Source organism: Aulonocara sp. 'chitande type north' Nkhata Bay, linkage group LG4 (genome assembly GCF_057382095.1).
Source record: "Aulonocara sp. 'chitande type north' Nkhata Bay isolate Kocher_YH1m ecotype deep benthic linkage group LG4, A_spYH_male_GT1.1, whole genome shotgun sequence".
Lineage (NCBI taxonomy): Eukaryota > Metazoa > Chordata > Actinopteri > Cichliformes > Cichlidae > Aulonocara > Aulonocara sp. 'chitande type north' Nkhata Bay.
Genome location: NC_141347.1, coordinates 30,489,870 through 30,507,460, shown reverse-complemented (window position 1 = coordinate 30,507,460; position 17,591 = coordinate 30,489,870). Strand labels below are relative to the sequence as shown.

Sequence of the window (17,591 nt, the reverse complement as noted above, 5' to 3'; positions counted from 1 at the left end):
TCTCACCCATCCTCTCACTGTGTCTCTGTATCTCTTTCCCTCTCTCTGTGACACTTGCCCCTGTGGACATCCCCACCCACCCACCCGCCCTCCATGCTTAGCATTGCATGCTGAAAACATGACCAGCAGCTCTGGCAAACCTCACACATTCAGACACTGTTACCAGTAAACATTTGATCTTCACACACGCACACCATGCATGCAGCTAAAGCCTATGTAATGGTATATGTTTTAATCTAATTCATTTGAAGCTCCGGCAAGTGGGTCATCTGCAGCCAGTGTTGGGCCCAGAAGAGTCAGAACAAATCACAGTTGGTTTTGGTTGTCGTTCCTCTGAATACATTGAAGCATAATTTGATCCAATTAGGTAAATAAATAAACAATATGCCGTCTGTTCCACGGTCTTAATGCACTTATAATGCATCCTCATCTCCCTCCCCCACTCAGCTTCTGAACCGGAGCTGTGGTGGAGGGTAAACCCCACAAATAAACACGGTTTGCCCACCTTTCATTTGATGAGAGTTAATTGATATGATTTTATAATAGGCTTTGAGGATAGACTTTGAGAGAAGATAATTGATTAATTGCTTGCTCAGATATTTTAAGTAGCTCTTGTTTGACTGCTGGTTATAGTTTACCCACTGTATTGCCACTTATTCCACATTTTTATAAGAGTATATCCTTCATGGGTGATGCTGAAGTGTGATGACTACCATAATATATGGAATTAGCATCAGTGGGTTTTCTGATATGACTTCACATACTTAATTGTCTTTAGCCCTTTTAATATCACCTTTTTCGTGGTAAGTGCAGGGATATTTGTGCAGCTCTCCGTTATATTGTATTAAACGCCGAGTCGTGAGTTTGGCAGGGGATTACCAAATTTCACAGGTTTGAATTTTAAAAAAAGTAGCTTACATGTCTTGAAACAGCAGCACAGGTCAACAATGATGAGTTTTGTTGTTCCACCATTTTATTTTCTCCCTCTCTCTTCTGTTTTTCCTCCTTTTTTTCTGGCTGTGTGAGCGCTAGCGCGGTGACAGATGGCGAAGCCCTCCTCCTCCTCCTCCACCACCACCATCACATCTACCTCCTCCTGCTTCTCTCTCTCTCTCTCTCTCTCTCTTTCTCTCTGTGTGTCTCTCTTTCCCCCGGGAGGGCAAATCTCTCCGAATGCGGGCGCATGTCAATCACCGGGCTCTCATGTGATGGCTCTTGCCGGTGACGTGCCAGCCATATGGGCGCTGGCATCACAGCCATAGCTGGTATGTAACCCCGTCCCCGGTAGCTCACGATTGCCACACGCACACACACACACATACACACACATGCATACATGCTCACTTACTCACTCAGTCACTCACACGTATACACAAAGACACAGCCAAGACGCACGTTCGTTCACAAGCTCCACTTATTCGGGCGCGCGTGCTGGGAGAGCGGCACCGCTTAACGTCAGCACCAGTGAAGAAAGACGCGCGCTTCCTGCACCTATACTCTGATACAGAGCGGTGGTTCGCTCGCTCGTGTGGTCCCTGAAGATGGTCTGAAAGTAAAGAGCGTTTTTTTTTTCTCCTCCCATCCCCTGCGAAGAGCTCGAGCCGAGGTAAGTTGGAACAAAAAAATACAGGCTTAGAAAAAAAAAACTATCAGTGTTGCTGAAGTGTCCGTGCAAAATGTAGGAGAAATTTAATCTATAAATTAAATGCATTTTAATTCCAGGTGTTTGGATATATTGTCAGAATTAACTTTTAATAAATGTTAGAGGTGAATTAAACACATTTATTGCACATACATTTTATTGTAAAGGTCTATTCTACAGATAAAAATGTAAATGTATAGTCGCCTCCAGTGTCAGTGACTTTGCTCTGGTATGTTGGGATCGATCCACTAGATTAAAAGCACAATGCCGGTGATGGCACGCTTTGAAACCCAATCTAATAAAAAAAAAAAATGTCACGCATTAACGTGCAATTTTCGTGTTTGCCTTTTTGTTGGATACCAATGCGGGCGCATTTGCACAAAATAGCTCCTCACTCTCTCACCTGCTCGGCTTGCCCTTCAACTTCAAACATCCCAAACTAGCTGGATTATCATAAATCAGACAGCCTAACGCGCTCAAGTCAAAAAGCCAAGCGTCTCCTGATCCCGATTTCACTGCTTTATGATCATTTACAGGAGCGGTTCCGAGGACTGGAGCAGCCCTGATCACAGCGCACGGGCTGTAAATAGATCACATCGGACACTAATTTGATTTAGAGATTCCTGCGTCTGGACCTTGAATCTGACAAACAAAAGACAATGAGTGTGAGACATTTCCGTGGAAGATTTGTTTTTATAAATCGGCTCCGGTACCTTGATGGAGGACGTCCTCGAACTTAATGGGAGATTTATTGATGATTTTGTCGATGATTTGCACGTTCAGTCTCGGAGCAAATGAAAGGGTGGGACAACGCCATTGACTGTGACAGGCAGTCTGCGGCATGATTTATCTCTGTTTGTCCAGTTTTATCTTCAACAATCTATCTCGCCAAAACATGGTTTGAACCATAAACAGAGCCTTTTTCAGTGGAGGGGCAGGAGGCTTTGCAAGAGAGGCCATTTCACGACTTGATTTTTTTATATTTAACGAGGGCTAAAACGATACAAGCGATTTCCATCTGTAAAGGTTATCGCTGACTAAAAAGTGCTTTGAAATCGTGCACTCGTGCATACTGAATTATGTGTGAAATCTATTTCATGTAAGCTGCACGGTCTGTTAATTAAACGATGTTGTGTTTTTGCTTCTAATTGAGCAAACCTCCTGAGCCTGAGATTTAAAAACTAGATTTTGCCCCTGGCACACCCCCCGAGATAATTAACCAACCACCACAGCCTACCTTACCATGAGCTGCAAGTCTATCTGCTGCTGCACTATAATAATAGCTCGGAAGTGGAACGTGTCAGGGAGGAAGCCAGTGGAGCCTTATTGAATCTGTCAAAGATCACCGTGTTTCTGGGTGTTTCTTTTTCTGTGATGGGACTGCATTTGCTAATCAAGTGGTAGGCTGATCGTTTTCGTTTCGTTTTTCAGACGTTACAGTCAGCAAGTGTCATTAATGATTAATTGTTAACGGTTAACAATAAGGTATTATAATGATAGTGACAGTATTTTGTGTACTTTTACTATGATTAGTATTATTTTCATTGATCTGATATGTTTTAAAAACGGATTTTTTGTGTTCCGTTTCCCTTTTTCTCATATATATATAAATGTATATATGATCAGACAAAATCAATTACATAAAATCGTCTTTGCCTTGCTTGCCATGAGCAGAGGTGCTGGAATGCAGCCAGGAGTGTATATGGGCGTCAGGAGGAGTGAAAGTGGGGGCCCCCATGGGACCTGTAATGTGGCCCCTGCCGCTGGGACCCGCTGCGATAGGACGCGTCAGGGCATACGACTGACAGCAGGGAATTAAATGGGGATCCGTCTGGCTGTAGCCCAGCCTAAGGATTTGAGGGTTTTCTTTCACTTTTACTCTTTCCCCAAATTTACGCATTTGTCATTTTTTCTGGGACAACAACAATTTAGCAATAACCTTAAATATAATACATCCTCGGGAGTTTATATAATCCTAAAATAAGCCAAATATCTGAATTTTTTATTGTGAAGTGCGATAAAGGAAGTTTTTTTTGTTTGTTTGATTTAGGGTTTTTGTGGAACCATTGTATCTGAAATTTCTTCGCTGTCACGCAATCTGCAGCGCCCACACAAAATGTCTTGTGATTCCGAGGCCTAATTTTCGATATATTCCTTCCCCTCTAGATCCACAATGTTAACGAGGCTTTTCAGTGATCCTTCGCTGCTTCCCGACGTACAAAAATATTCCGACTGGGCCGAAGACAGCGACAGCGACAAGATCAAAGAGGAGGATCAGGACACCCAGGACGGCATGGAGGTCTCTGGTCTAAGAGGAGGCAGTCGGACTCACTCAGAACACGATGGGGAAGACGACGAGGACGACGAAGTGGAAGAAGAGGACGACGGAGAGGACACGGAGGGAGACAGGCCCAAGAAACGGGGCCCCAAAAAACGCAAAATGACCCAAGCCAGGGTCGAGCGCTCCAAGATGCGGCGGATGAAAGCAAATACTAGAGAACGCAATCGCATGCATGACCTGAACTCTGCTCTGGACAATCTGCGTAAAGTGGTGCCCTGCTACTCCAAAACACAAAAACTGTCCAAAATTGAGACGTTACGATTGGCCAAAAACTATATCTGGGCCCTGTCTGAGATATTACGCTCTGGGAAAAGGCCTGAACTTGTGTCCTACGTCCAGACGCTGTGCAAGGGTCTCTCCCAGCCTACAACCAACCTGGTGGCTGGATGCCTCCAGCTGAACTCCCGCAACTTCCTCACTGAGCAACAGTGCCAGGAGGGGGGCAGGTATGGGTCAGGCTCCTTCTCCATGCATTCCTACCCTTACCAGTGCGCGCGTCTGTCTAGCCCCCACTGCCAACCGGGCTCGAACTCGCACCCGTTGAGGACACACGGCTATTGCTCAACTTACGACTCACTGTATGGCGGGAGCGGATCCCCGGAGTATAACAGTCCCGAATATGAGGGGCCTCTCAGTCCGCCTCTGTGCATCAATGGCAACTTTTCCCTGAAGCATCAAGGCTCTGCGTCCCCCGACAACGAGAAGGGGTACCACTATTCTATGCATTACTCCGGTCTGCCCGGCTCCAGACCCGCTGGGGCCCACAACCTGGTGTTTGGCTCCTCGGGGACCCGGAGCGGTATTCATACTGAAAACGTCCTGCCTTACCACGACATGCACATACACCACGAACGGGCCCCCGTCTATGATGAACTGAACGCGTTTTTTCACAATTAGACGACAAGCCTATCGTGCGTCCCCTTGCAATCAACAATCTATCCACGGCACACTTTTTGACAAGCTTACCCGCCAGGATTTAGGCATTCTGGGGGAAATCCTCCACTTGTTGTCATTAGTGTTGTTCTTTTAATTTGTTCTGTCTTAAAACATGTTTTTGCTATAGTCAGAGATGTAGTGGAAGGTAGTATACCTAACCTGCAAAGTGTTATTTTGCGCAATGTTTCTATCTCTAAGCGGAAATTTGACAAACAAATCAAGACTAATGAGGAAAATGGAATTTTACATTGTTCATAATTTTAATCTGTGGTTTGTCTTTGTATTGGTGGTTGTCTGTATTTTCATGGCTGGGAGTCAAAGTTTACGCACTAATTTATTCACCACTACATCACTGGCTACAGCTCTACCCTGATATTTGCGATGGTTTTCTAATAAAATACATGAATAACCGAGCAAAACGACATCACATTTGGAAAGATGTGTTTGATTGTTTGTTTGGGTTTTTTTGAGAAATAATTAAATCCAGACGAAAACAGAGGGAAAAATCCTGAGAACTGTACTTGTTGGGTTGCTTTAGAAGAATCTGTTCTACAGCAAATCAATCGTTTCTGCGTCTATGCAAAATCTAACGAGGCCACAGAGCGAGGCAAGTAGGCCCAGAAGGACACTGTATGTTCATCAGCACTGTTGCTGCACGCACGGGTGCGCGCGCACACACACACACACACACACACACACACACACACACACACACACACACACACACACACACACACACACAGGAATAAACACGAATCTGAAAATGGGCTGGCCACAATGTTCAACTTTAAAATAAAAAACATAAATAAACAAAAAAATAAAAATAAATAAATAAATAAATGACATTGGAATCGGACTTTTTCTTATTTAATTTTCTACTTCTATTCATACATATTACCGTTGCTCTTTTAAGTGAGCCATTGCACTGTATTTTATTTTCAAATCAAATTTTTGGTTCCATATTTTCTATTTGCAATCTGCTATGCTAAACACTTCACTATTATCATTATTATTATTATTATTATTATTATTATTATTATTATTATTATTATTATTATTATTATTGCACGTATTTATTGTATTGTTTTCTAATTAATGTTAATAGTGTCCGGAAATGAAGGGAACACTGTGTTGCTGACCATTGTTCTATCTTTTTTTTTTTGCTCTTTCGTTATTTTAATTTATTTATTTTATTAATATTATTATTGCTTTATTTTTTGAAAAGACTCAAGTCTTTTAACTTTGTATTCAATAAACTGTGTGGTACAATAAAACGACGATAAACGAGACTGTGCAAATTGATTCCTTTTTAAGTCTTTGGACATCTACATGCGTTTTATTATTAAAATGACTTTAATTTATAAGGAAAAAAAGTGCATAGCCTGCATCACTCCTTTTGGATATTATGAGCCTGACCGGGCCTCGTGCCACAACCTGCAGGAGTTCCTCCAAGCCTCGGGGCTTTTATCCTATAAAATAGGGCAGGAGGGAGAGATCGGTGTTGCCATCTTTCTAGATTGACTAAAATGGTGCCAGTGCGTCGTTTTTGCCTGGCGAAGGTCTCCGCCTTTAAAAATGCACGGAAAGATTTGAATGTATCTCAGGACGTCAACAGATGTACTGCGGACATTTGGCTTAAGGGAGAATCTACAAGATGAATAGAACCTGGACACCGTGGTGAACACACGTACACACACACACACACACACACACACACACACACACACACACACACACACACACACACACACACACACACACAAACACACTCACGAAATACAGATTAAATTATGCTAAGCGCTGCAATTAACAGCATCATGGAGTCTCCTTCACACTTTCTTGACCAGAAAGAAGGAAGAAAGAAGTCTCTTTCAGCACCTCGGACAGCTCTTACACCTGGTGTTTGGTCCATGCAGTGTGAAGCTTAACGCCATGCAGAACATAAAGGGCTCCATTTTGCAAGTGATTTTTTTAGATTTTTAGGAAACAAACACGTTGTGTATGTCCTTTTCTTTTGCACCAGAATATTCCATCGCTCATTCAGAAGTCTAAAGTTCCAACACCAAAAGGAAAACACATAAACACCTCTTCTGTTAATCATCACATTATTTCGATCGCTTAAATACTCTTTACATCATTGATACATAAGCATTAGGCCTGTTTGTTTCAAATGCCTTCATATTTATAATTGTGTAAAAAAAGAAAACCCACACACACACACACTTTGCGATCCTGACGCAACGGAAGCAATGCAGCCGTGACACCAGCTAAAATCCAAATATTTGTTAAAACAATATTATTTTAAAGACTATTCATTAACATATTCATGCTGATGTATAATCAGTTCCCTTTCCTTTCCTAAAAGTTCCCTTCTTCAAACTTTAACACATCTGAAAACATTTAAACACTTCAGTAATATGGCAATATGAATATATAGGCTTATTCATCAGGTGTTTGAATTGATTCAGGTGGATATATGAGGTGTAAATTCTCCCTATCACACACATCAAGTTATCACAGAGGAGAAGTCTGAATAACATAACTTCTAAAAACCAATTTAACCACCTTTAATTTATGTATATATTATTTAAAGGGAGAAAAATCATCGTGTGGTGTCCACACGCTGTCACAGTGCAAGGGGCAGCCGTTGCGACCCCGGCTGGGTTTGGAGCTCTGCCCTGCAACCCATATGCTCCCCAAAATGTGGTGGGTGCTCACTGCTGTAATGACACACACAGGACCTGAGTGGCGGGTGATGGTACGCAACATCAACACCGAAGAGAAAACAAATAATTATATAAATATATCAAAAAGTATAACTCAGATTGTTCCACGGCTTTTTAAAATAAATCAGATGTTTTGGGAGCGGAGAATGTTTTAATTATATTGATGTTTAAAATGTTGCTTTGAAATGTTGGAATCATGTATTTTTTTCTGGAACAACTTGCTGATCATTTCCTGTCAATTCGGCAAATCTGTGTGTTCCCACGAATTTAATCTGCTGATATCAATGCTTAAGGTTTGGATGAATGCGACACACCATAAGTTATGTGAGAATGTAATAATGTTCTGTGTAAAACATGCACCAATAAAAAAAAATAGCAATTTTTACTTACAGCAGTTTCCGTCAAAAAAGAGAAAAAAAATCAGCACTTTCTTAATTAAACGTATATATTCAACTTATTAACCTCGACGTCTTTACTGGGTATTGATCTAACGACGATTCACATCATTTAAAAATAAAATGAGTGTTTTATTGTGAAAACTAAGTTATGAAAATTGCCATTTTTACCTCTCTCTTCCCCAAAAGAGGAAGATATCGTCATGTGGAATATAAAAATTATAATGCCTTGAAAAGCTTGAAAAAAGACGAGTTTTTCGTCGAGAACATACCTGTAACAGGGAAAAAAATATCGTTACACGTTTTGTAGTTCGGACATATTGACGGCATATATTTTTACTGATCCTCAAGTAGTCTGTAAATTCTTCTGTAATAACAGTATGTTGTTTTATGTGATAAATATCATTGAAGATTGATCAATATATTTAAAAAATACTTCTATTTATAGAAGCTCAACTCATGGGTGCAGTGACAGTCCCTGGTGGGAATCAAACCGATAATCAGACACTGTTGTTTCGGATTATTTGCTTTAAACCTCCTCCCACATAAAACTCTGAGGCCCACTCTGCTTTTTTGTGTTAACACTTTTGTGCCCCTATGTTCTTTTTGGCCTCATCAGCAGAAAAAATAAATAAAAAGAAGAGTGCATGGATTTCTGGAGGAGCCAATCTAAAAGTGACTCCAGCCAGCAGTGGGAGAGGGCATCTATCAAAATACTCCCCGAACCCCCGACACCACCATCACCACCTCCTCTTCCTCCACAGTCCGGTGAGAGTGAAAGAGTGAGAGGCTGGCAGGCTGGCGGAGGAAAGCCGTGCCAAGTCCCTTAATGTTCCCCAGCAGCAGCACCAGGAGCTCCGGAGAGGACAACCCAGTGTGTGCGCCAGTGTGCCAGTTCACCGGGCCAAAGTGGCACTGCTGGGAGGAGTCGATGTTTCTTTCCTAATTTTTGCAGCATCTGTTCATTATCCAGGACGTTTAAAAACGAGAGCGCTCATCCCGAGTAACCCTTCGCAAAACACACACACACACACATCGTACACACAACTCACGCAGATACACAGCAGTAAGGCATTTCTGTGAAGAGTTGGTCTATGAATATGCATATTTCTCTCTAATGTTATGTAGTACACGAGCTCATGCATTGCAAGAAGGTTGTGTTGCATCCTTGGAATTTAACTGCGGGTGTTGAAAGCCCTCACATGTGGTTACCTTGCAACAAATTAGGCTGGTGGCACACATACAGACACACGCAACAGCCAAATTTGAAAGAAAGTAGTAGTAGTTGATTTAAAAAATCGCAGGCAGCTTGCAAAAGGTTTTAGCTTTGAAGGAAAAAGAGCAAATCAGTTAGATTGGCAACCTCTTGTCTACTAACTTGCCACTGTTAGTCATGCAGTGAACGCATTTATGCTTTTAGTTCCATGGAACGATTACAGGCCTCTGCGTGAGCGCTAAGTGCGTGTAGAGGGAAAGAGAGGTTGTGACACAATAAGCTCATAAAGGAGTGTGCAATAAGGTCAAACTGAGAAATATTTTAAATATAAATATATGCAGCTCTCGTCAATAAAAAAGAAAAGAGATGAGGAATTCACAAGTGTTTTTCTTATAGAGTTTATGAATTTCTGCGAACATTTGTTCTTTTCTGTGATTAAATCATTTAATGTATAATTAGTGGCGATATCGTAAATAAAAACTAAGTTGCATTTACAAAAAAAATCATTTAGCTAGTCTGACTTAAGAAAAAAAAACTTCCAGTGACACTCCGTGCTCCACTCAGGATGAAAAGTGAGTGAATGAATCTCGCTGTTTAAATTATCATGTTCATGCCCACTCGTTTTCTCACTCAACTTGGTAGGGGGAAAAAATCTAGAGTGTTTGTCCGACATAACAGTCAATAGTGCGATTATCAAAATGTCACAAGTACTATGGTGTGAATTCCAATTAACGTCTAGCTAAAATAATAATCGAGTGTTTTGCTAAATGCAGATATCAGTTAAGAATATGTGCAAAAGATATGAGGGGGGATAAAAGCGCTGGGAATTAAAAGTCGATGGGGGGAAAATGATCTGTTCAAGAGATTGTGAGCTGTCGCAATCTGTCAGTGACTGAAAACAAAATGAGTCAGTTAAAAGGGACACAGACAGGGAGACATAGAAATATACAACACTGTGTGTGTGTGTGTGTGTGTGTGTGTGTGTGTGTGTGTGTGTGTGTGTGTGTGTGTGTGTGTGTGTGTGTGTGTGTGTGTGTGTGTGAGAGATATTTAATAATTTATGAACAAAAAAAGGAAGAATGAGGAAAGTACACACACACACACACCAGTGTTTACATTAACTTCTCTGGCATCTGCGCGCACGCAGCAGCGCTGAAAAACTGAAATGTTCCACATGTGTACAGACTGAGGAAACAATCGGCCAACCCTTTTGCCAAACTCTGTGCCAGTGCGCACCCCCGCCCCTCACACTGCCAGACAAGGGTGCAGGCCTGTCACTGGCAGTTCGTTCAGAGGAAATTCCACAACATCTGTTTGTTATCGCACAATGGGGCACCGCAGAGTACGGGCAGTGGGGCAGGAGACGAGGCAGAAGCTAAACTGAGAGTGTGCTACTGCTGGAGGTTCTGCCAAGGGAAAAAGAGGTGGGTGGGGGGAGGAGGAAGTAAGGTGGAGGGGAAAGGGGTGATAGGAGGTTGGAGGGTAAAAGGGGCAGGGATAAACTGCCAGGTGTGCAAAAAAACCGCCCCAAAAAACAGAGGTGGAGATCAGGGTGAGAGCCAGGTAGGTTTCAGGACCTTGGCGGGTGGCCAGGTGCTTTTTTCCGGGGTTTCTGCGGTGCAAGATGTTGACGCATAGGATGGCTACCTGAACAGAAATGTTTGTTCACGTAATTTGAGTACAGAAACTCTTCTTGACCTGTATCACATCCTTACCATGGCCCAGTTCCGGTATGCTCAGGAGGTTCCGGGGGGTGGGCGTGGCTGGCCTCCTGTTTAGGAGGTTAAGTAGAAGCGTGCGCAGGGACGCAACTGGATCAGAGGGGGTTGGGGTTCGTTGCTGGTCTACACAGATGGCATGTGTACGCGTGCATGTGCGTGCATGTGTGTTATGATAGGGTTGGATGATGCCCTGGTCACATGGGCAGCAGTAATTGGCCTCCATATTGACCAGTTTGCAGCGCTGGGGGGCGGGCAGTCTCCCAGCTGGACCTGTCAGATGGCATCGCATCCACCTCACTGATCACCCCCCGGACGACCTCCGTACCTCTCCCCTTTCCCTTTCATCTCTCCCTTTTCCTTCATCCCTTCATCTACTCCGCTTCTCTCAGTCACCTTTAATCTCCATTCGCCCGCCTCTTCTGCCATCAGAGGATGACCTGCTCTGTCCATCACCATTAATTTCCTCAGCTCTTCCAAACTTGAAGCAAGAACTTTAGAGTAGCCTTCTGGCTCATCACAGGGTGATAAACACTTTTTTCTTCTATGCTTGCCTATGATCATCAGCTTTGATTTATTAGACAGAAGCACTGCAAATCCCATTTTTATGGATTAATAAACTGCCCCCTAACTTTGACCTTGAAGCAAGCCAAAAATACCTACTTGTTTTTTGGTTGTTTTTTTGTTTGTTTTTTTCAGTGCAGTATTCAGTTAACAATAATTTAGATTTTTTTAAAAACCCAACCTTTTGATATAGCTTGTCTTGATTAAGTAATTGAAATTCATTGTTGGGTCTGAAATGCAAATTTGATGTGCCATCATTGAAATAATTAAACTCAGAGATTTTGGTGGGACAAAGTCCTTGAACTAAAAACAGTGCAATGAAATGAGGGGAAACTAAAAGAGGTAAAGATAATGAGAACATTTCAGTAAGAATTTTTTTATAAGAATTAAAGAACATTTCATGTAATGTTTATAATAACATTGGACCACCCTGAAACAAACCAGATCATTCCACGCAATCAACAAAACATTATTTAGTTTCTAAAGCAAAAATAATGCTCTTATTTAAAGGTGGGAACATTTTTTAAACAGGAACAATTGACTTGCAAAAAGAAAGAAAAACATGTTTTTGCAGCGTGTAAAACAGACTTCTGTGTATCTGCTTGACTTCTGACATGGTATCACCCTCCCACCTGGAGAAGTGATGGTGTGCGTTTTGCTGTGAGGCGCCCGACTGTGAGGAGTTAGCGCTATAGAAAGGATTTCATCCCAGGCTTGGCAAGGAAGGGTCTCTGGGTAGGTGCAGAACAATCGTCTCTCCTTCGGTCCTGCCAGCCAGGAAACACAGAGAGCTGGCACGCGCTCAGTGGGAAAAAGAGCGGGAGTGACAAGGGGGATGGACACACATATACACACACAGTCATTGTGTTCATCCCTTCTTCACAGTACCAAAATGGGTTCTGATGATGCCGCTGGGGATTGTGGGATGACAGGCTGGTTTTGCAAAGTGAATGGGAGGACCTTATGAAAATAGTCTGTAAAATGACCGCAGTGTTAGTCTGCTGTGAGACTAACAGATACACAGACAGACAGACAGAGAGGGAGGGAGAAGAGAGAAGCAAATAGAGACAGAGAAAGCAATGAAGAGACCAGCAGAGCAGCACAGTGTCTGCCATGCATGAACCTCTGCCAGGAAACGCTCACATGGGAACGCACGTATAAGAGTTTGTGTGTATGTTCAATAAACATTCACGTGAACAAGTGCTCTTTGTATTTCTCAGTACAAGTGGACACAGGAGTGTATAACGCACATGCATGCAGTGTGTGCGTGCATGTGCGCCTTTATGCATGAGCAAGAATGAGAAGGAGGATGAGGAGAGGTGGGAGAGGAGGGTGAAGTGTGTTTGTGTGTGCTGAGGAGAAGGAGGGAGGTGGGGGGGAGGAGTGGGGTGCACGTTTAAATTCTGTGACATCTGTTCATTACAACTAGAGTGTGTTTATTTTTATACAGCCAGCCACAAGCAGTGAGCTCGGCTGGCACTGCTGGTTAATGTACCAGCCTGAGAAGACGACAAAGCAAATGAAATATTAACCGACAGACAGAAAAAAGGAAATGAGTGAGGACGAAGGGAGAGAAAGAGGGAAAATTATAACATAATATGTTACAAAAATGCACAAACACACACACATACACAAAGACATACACACACAGTGTCTAACCTCACGCAATAAAGTCTCCCATTCTGATCTAATTAAGAAGAAAGACACAGTCAACAAAACGCAGTGGAAAGGCCTAGAAATCTGCACGCGCACGTGTCTGCTGCAGGCAGGATAAAGGAAAGTGATGTATAGTGGATACAAGTTGCAATACACAAAGATGCTTCTACATTCCACATTACTTAAAATAAGCTTCATTCTTTTCAGACAAAATCACAAATGTCTGTTGAAGCTACAGAGAACACAGCACTGCAACTGATACACACAGTTCAACATGAAGGTTACTCCCTTTTTAGTGTATTTAACTGGAAAAGTGTTGAATGATTTGATTTCCAGCTGCTGCACGGAATATTTCTGAAGGTGTTTTGTGTCCACAGCTGTGAGGAAAAGGAAAAAATTTTTGATTTTCTACCTATCATCTGACATCTTGTTTTTAATGTTCTGATTTTAAGAGCATCACTTGTAATTTTATATTTTCGTCTGTTAACTTGTTCTCGTCTTAAACTTGTTGACTAAATTGGCTCCAAAGCACAATGTCCTTAGATTATGATGTGATGTGTTAGTTTTACATGGCTAGTATGAGGCTGATTGTGGACCTTTTTTTTCTGCTGGTGGGGATTACCTTTTATCCGTCCAATGGGACACATCGTTGCTGGTCAGCTCAGGCCAATCTGTTCTGCTGCTCATGTAGTCAAAACACTTGACCGAGAGCGCAGACCAACAACATTCCAGACTTTTGCATCAACAAGGTCCCTGCACTGCACTCCCTCTGACGACAGCCTCAACTGCCCCCACGCCCAGCTCCACTCTCATGCTCCCCTGGGACAGCCTGCTCTGGAATGCCACTCATGGGGAAGAATCTCGCTGCAGGCACTCAATATGTCACATGTGTCTCTGAGAAAGAGAGGGAGCCTGAGAGAGGTGTGGCAGGTATGTGCTTTTACAAGGCAATGACAGGTTGGTTGTCATGCCTTTGTGTGTGTGTGTGTGTCTGCGTGTAAAAGACTGCCAGATTAAAGGTTTAAAGGGTTCAGATTAACAGGCTCAGGATGCAACGCCTTGCTCTGAGCAAAAGCGAATTAGGATGGCATTAACATCTCTTCTGTACCAGCACATTAGCCATTCATTACCGTGTGGTTGCACAATCAGTACCAGGCTGTCCCTCTGTGTTATTGCATTCATGACAATGTTAACATGTCGGAACGCTTTGTTATTCATAGGCCATTAGCACAACTAGAATTTAACCACTCACTAATCAGGAGTTAATCACCAGGTTCTTTCACTTTAAAAGCATTTTCTCAAAGTTTGAATTTATTAACATGCTTTGATTTACACCTTGGAACTCTAATAGTTCAGCTTCTGTGTCTGTTTCCAGTGTGTGCAGTGACACAAACAGGCATCTATGCTGCACTGAACCCTGTACACCAGTATGTTGTAAATCTGTAGAACTGCTCTGTGAGCGCATTTTGGAAAGGCAGAAAAAGCACTGAAACATAGCAAAACACAAAGGGACCCCAATGCAAGTCATCAATGCCAATTAAAAATTATTTGTGCCAAAATAAAGCTCAGTGGCTCTGCGAGATATTAAATGTATAAAGTGTTTATCAGCTCTGGGTTTTAGAACTAATACTTTAATATCGCACAGCACTGTGTTTTGAAAATGTTTGTTTTTGATTGAGCTGAGGATTTTTTCTTCTCTCTACAAGAGATGCTCAATTTATGGGTACTGATTTATTTATGCTCCTACTTCTCAAACACTTAAAATGAAGCTAAGCTTGTGCCCATTCATTTAGGTGGGTAGAGCTGATATTTTTACATTGTTTTAAATTCCGATATGAAAGAGGTACCGCAATGTGATGAGTCCAGAGAAAATATTATCGGAATCAATTCAGGTTTTAAGAGGTTTAAAGCAACTTGTTAGCCGAGTGGCCTATAACTTTGATGCTTTTATTTTAAATATTACTCTGATAATGTTGTTTTCGGCTAGAGCAAGCAGCTGTTCCAAGTGGAAAAAAACCTCTAAAAACCCACTGACCTGCCTGCCACTAAACATAGACAAATACACAGGATATATTCAGTTCAGTTCAGTTCAGTTCAGTTTTATTTCAAACATTTCAAGCATGTGCCTTCACAATCATTACAAAATATCTATATATATATATATTTAAACATCTCTGCATTTATCAAAAAACAAAAAAAAAACCCTCAAAGGTTAAAGGAGACCAAAGAAAGAGTTAAAAGAGAGTAAGTATCCATTCAAATTTACAAAGTCCAAAATGCGACTTTTAAATGAACGCTAATTCTTGGCTAACAAGTTTGTCACCTTAACACCTTAAATTATACTTTATTGAACCCCGTAGAGAAATTCCTCTCTGCATTTAACCCATTCACTCAGTGAAGCAGCAGGCAGCCATTGAGCGCACGGGGAGCAGTGTTTAGGAACAGTACCTTGCTCAGGGGTACCTCAGGGTAGTTGTTTAGGGAATCGAACCCCCGATCTTCCGATCATGGGGCCACCACTCTACCTATTGAGCTATCCCTGCCCAAATCACAGTGAATTAAATCAGATTAAATCACCTTGAATTGTGATTATGAAGTGCTGTGTTCGCTGACTAAAATTAGATAAAAGAAATAAGTACAGCGTGTTTAAGAGCAACACAATGAAGAAACAGTGTGCGTTTAAAACATAGTTTTAAATTTGAGAAATGTATTTGTTACCTGGGATGACAAATCATCTTCTCTATTTCTACATTTATACAAAGGCAAAGCAATACATTTTGCGCTGCTAAATTCAATGTTTGAACAATTTCTAGATGACACACATCACACAGAATAGCATGCCTAATTCATGAAAGCAATGCACAACTCTCAACTGCAAACTTTTCCATGTGTCTGAGTGTGCCAAGAGAGATGTGAAGACATGGACTGACACACCATCTCTTCTCTAAAGCCTTCCTCCTCAGCATTGCCAGATTAAGGGATTAGCAGGCAAGGCAAGCACTAAAGCTGGCTAATTCTCACCCAAGCACAGAGAGCTAAGGCTACCCAGAGCCCCGTGGAGCCCCTCTCTCCTCAGAGCAGCTGTGTGGTGGAAAAGAGGGACAGAACCACTTCCCTCTGAGGGACCGGAAGAAAAGGAAAGAGAAATCAAAGCATCGTTTATATGACTTTTGCACGGATGGCCTTTTATTTAGGGCTAAGAACAAAAGTAAAGTTTGTATACCCCGCAAAGTGTCAAATATAAACTTTCCTCTGTAAATAGTGCAATTAATTTCATAAGATTTTAAATCATTTGTATTCTTCTCCATTGTATTACTTCAGATCTGTAACACAGATTCTTTAATATGTCCTCGTAATATGTGTTGATACAAGGAACCCACTTCAAATAGAATCCAGACAAACAGACTATAATACAATGCGATCCTTATGCAGTGATCAGGATCTAACCAGTACTAATGGGACGTCACAAAGCTTTACTTAACATAACAATGTCCCAGCACTGCCACTTTTTATACATGACTGCACTTATCTATTCATTTAGAGTTCCCTTTCACACCAACATTTAGATCTTTGCATGCACTATGAATCAATGAATCAAGGGTCCAACTAATTAATTGTTGAGAGATATAATATAAAGAAAAAATGTTAACCAGACAGGCAGCTGGATACTTGTTGAATTTCTGGGGTATATTAATTATATTTTATTTGAATGAGGCCAAACCAATCAACATTAACAAAGCACTTTTAAAGTGATATTTACTATTTCTCTTGGATGAAGGTTGGAAAGTTGGTGGGACACAAAGGCAAACAATGAAGCACGAGGGAAAGATTTCCCAGCAGAGTCTCAGCACAAACACACATATTCATCTTGCGTTTCTGTGCACTTGGGAGAGCAAAAGCAGGTAAACGACATCTATCTCAGTTTGTATGCGATGAACAAGAGGAAAGGCAACGAAAGTGAGAGAGAAAGAGAAGGAGAAATGGGGGTAAAGACAGAGAGGGTCCGTGGTTTGGGCGCGTGCTCTCCAGTGGGCAGAGGACAATGCAAAGCTGGCAGAGTTAGTGTCTCTTGCCAGAGGGAATAGAGTGCCACATGGTGCCCCTTTTGAGCAGGGCCAGCCTGGAGGGGGATGTGGGCCACAATGCATGCACGCATGTGTGCTTGTGTCTGCTTTTGTGCATGCACTTGTGCACATATGTGCATGTGTGTACATCCACACAAATCTTTTCAAAAGGAGAAGAGTCGAGGATGATGTATGTTCAAGTTTTAGGTGTAATTTATGTAGATTTGTGTGTGTGTTAAAGTGCAAAACTGGTTGTGTGAGTGTGTGTGTGCCTATGTGAAGGAGGGGGTACAGAAAGGTGGGGCACAGGGTGGGTGTGTGTGCGGGGGAGTC

General features: G+C 42.0%; 2 protein-coding genes across 4 annotated transcripts in view; one reads left to right on the top strand and one right to left on the bottom strand.

The window, feature by feature from the left end:
* cdk12 (cyclin dependent kinase 12) overlaps positions 1-17,591 on the bottom strand; it is a 49,635-nt gene that overhangs the window by 2,596 nt on the left and 29,448 nt on the right. The window lies entirely within an intron of this gene.
* On the top strand, positions 1,228-6,217 carry LOC147332963 (neurogenic differentiation factor 2-like). Of its 3 annotated transcripts, none has more exons than XM_086289810.1 (3): positions 1,228-1,606; positions 2,179-2,444; positions 3,809-6,217. In XM_086289810.1, exons 2-3 carry the CDS (start codon positions 2,437-2,439, stop codon positions 4,878-4,880), a joined length of 1,080 nt encoding a protein of 359 aa, XP_086145936.1. In that variant the 5' UTR covers positions 1,228-1,606; positions 2,179-2,436; the 3' UTR covers positions 4,881-6,217. The 3 variants fall into 3 exon arrangements, with proteins under 3 accessions (XP_086145936.1, XP_086145938.1, XP_086145937.1); XM_086289812.1 differs by having other exon boundaries at positions 2,179-3,042; XM_086289811.1 differs by lacking the exon at positions 2,179-2,444 and having other exon boundaries at positions 1,229-1,606.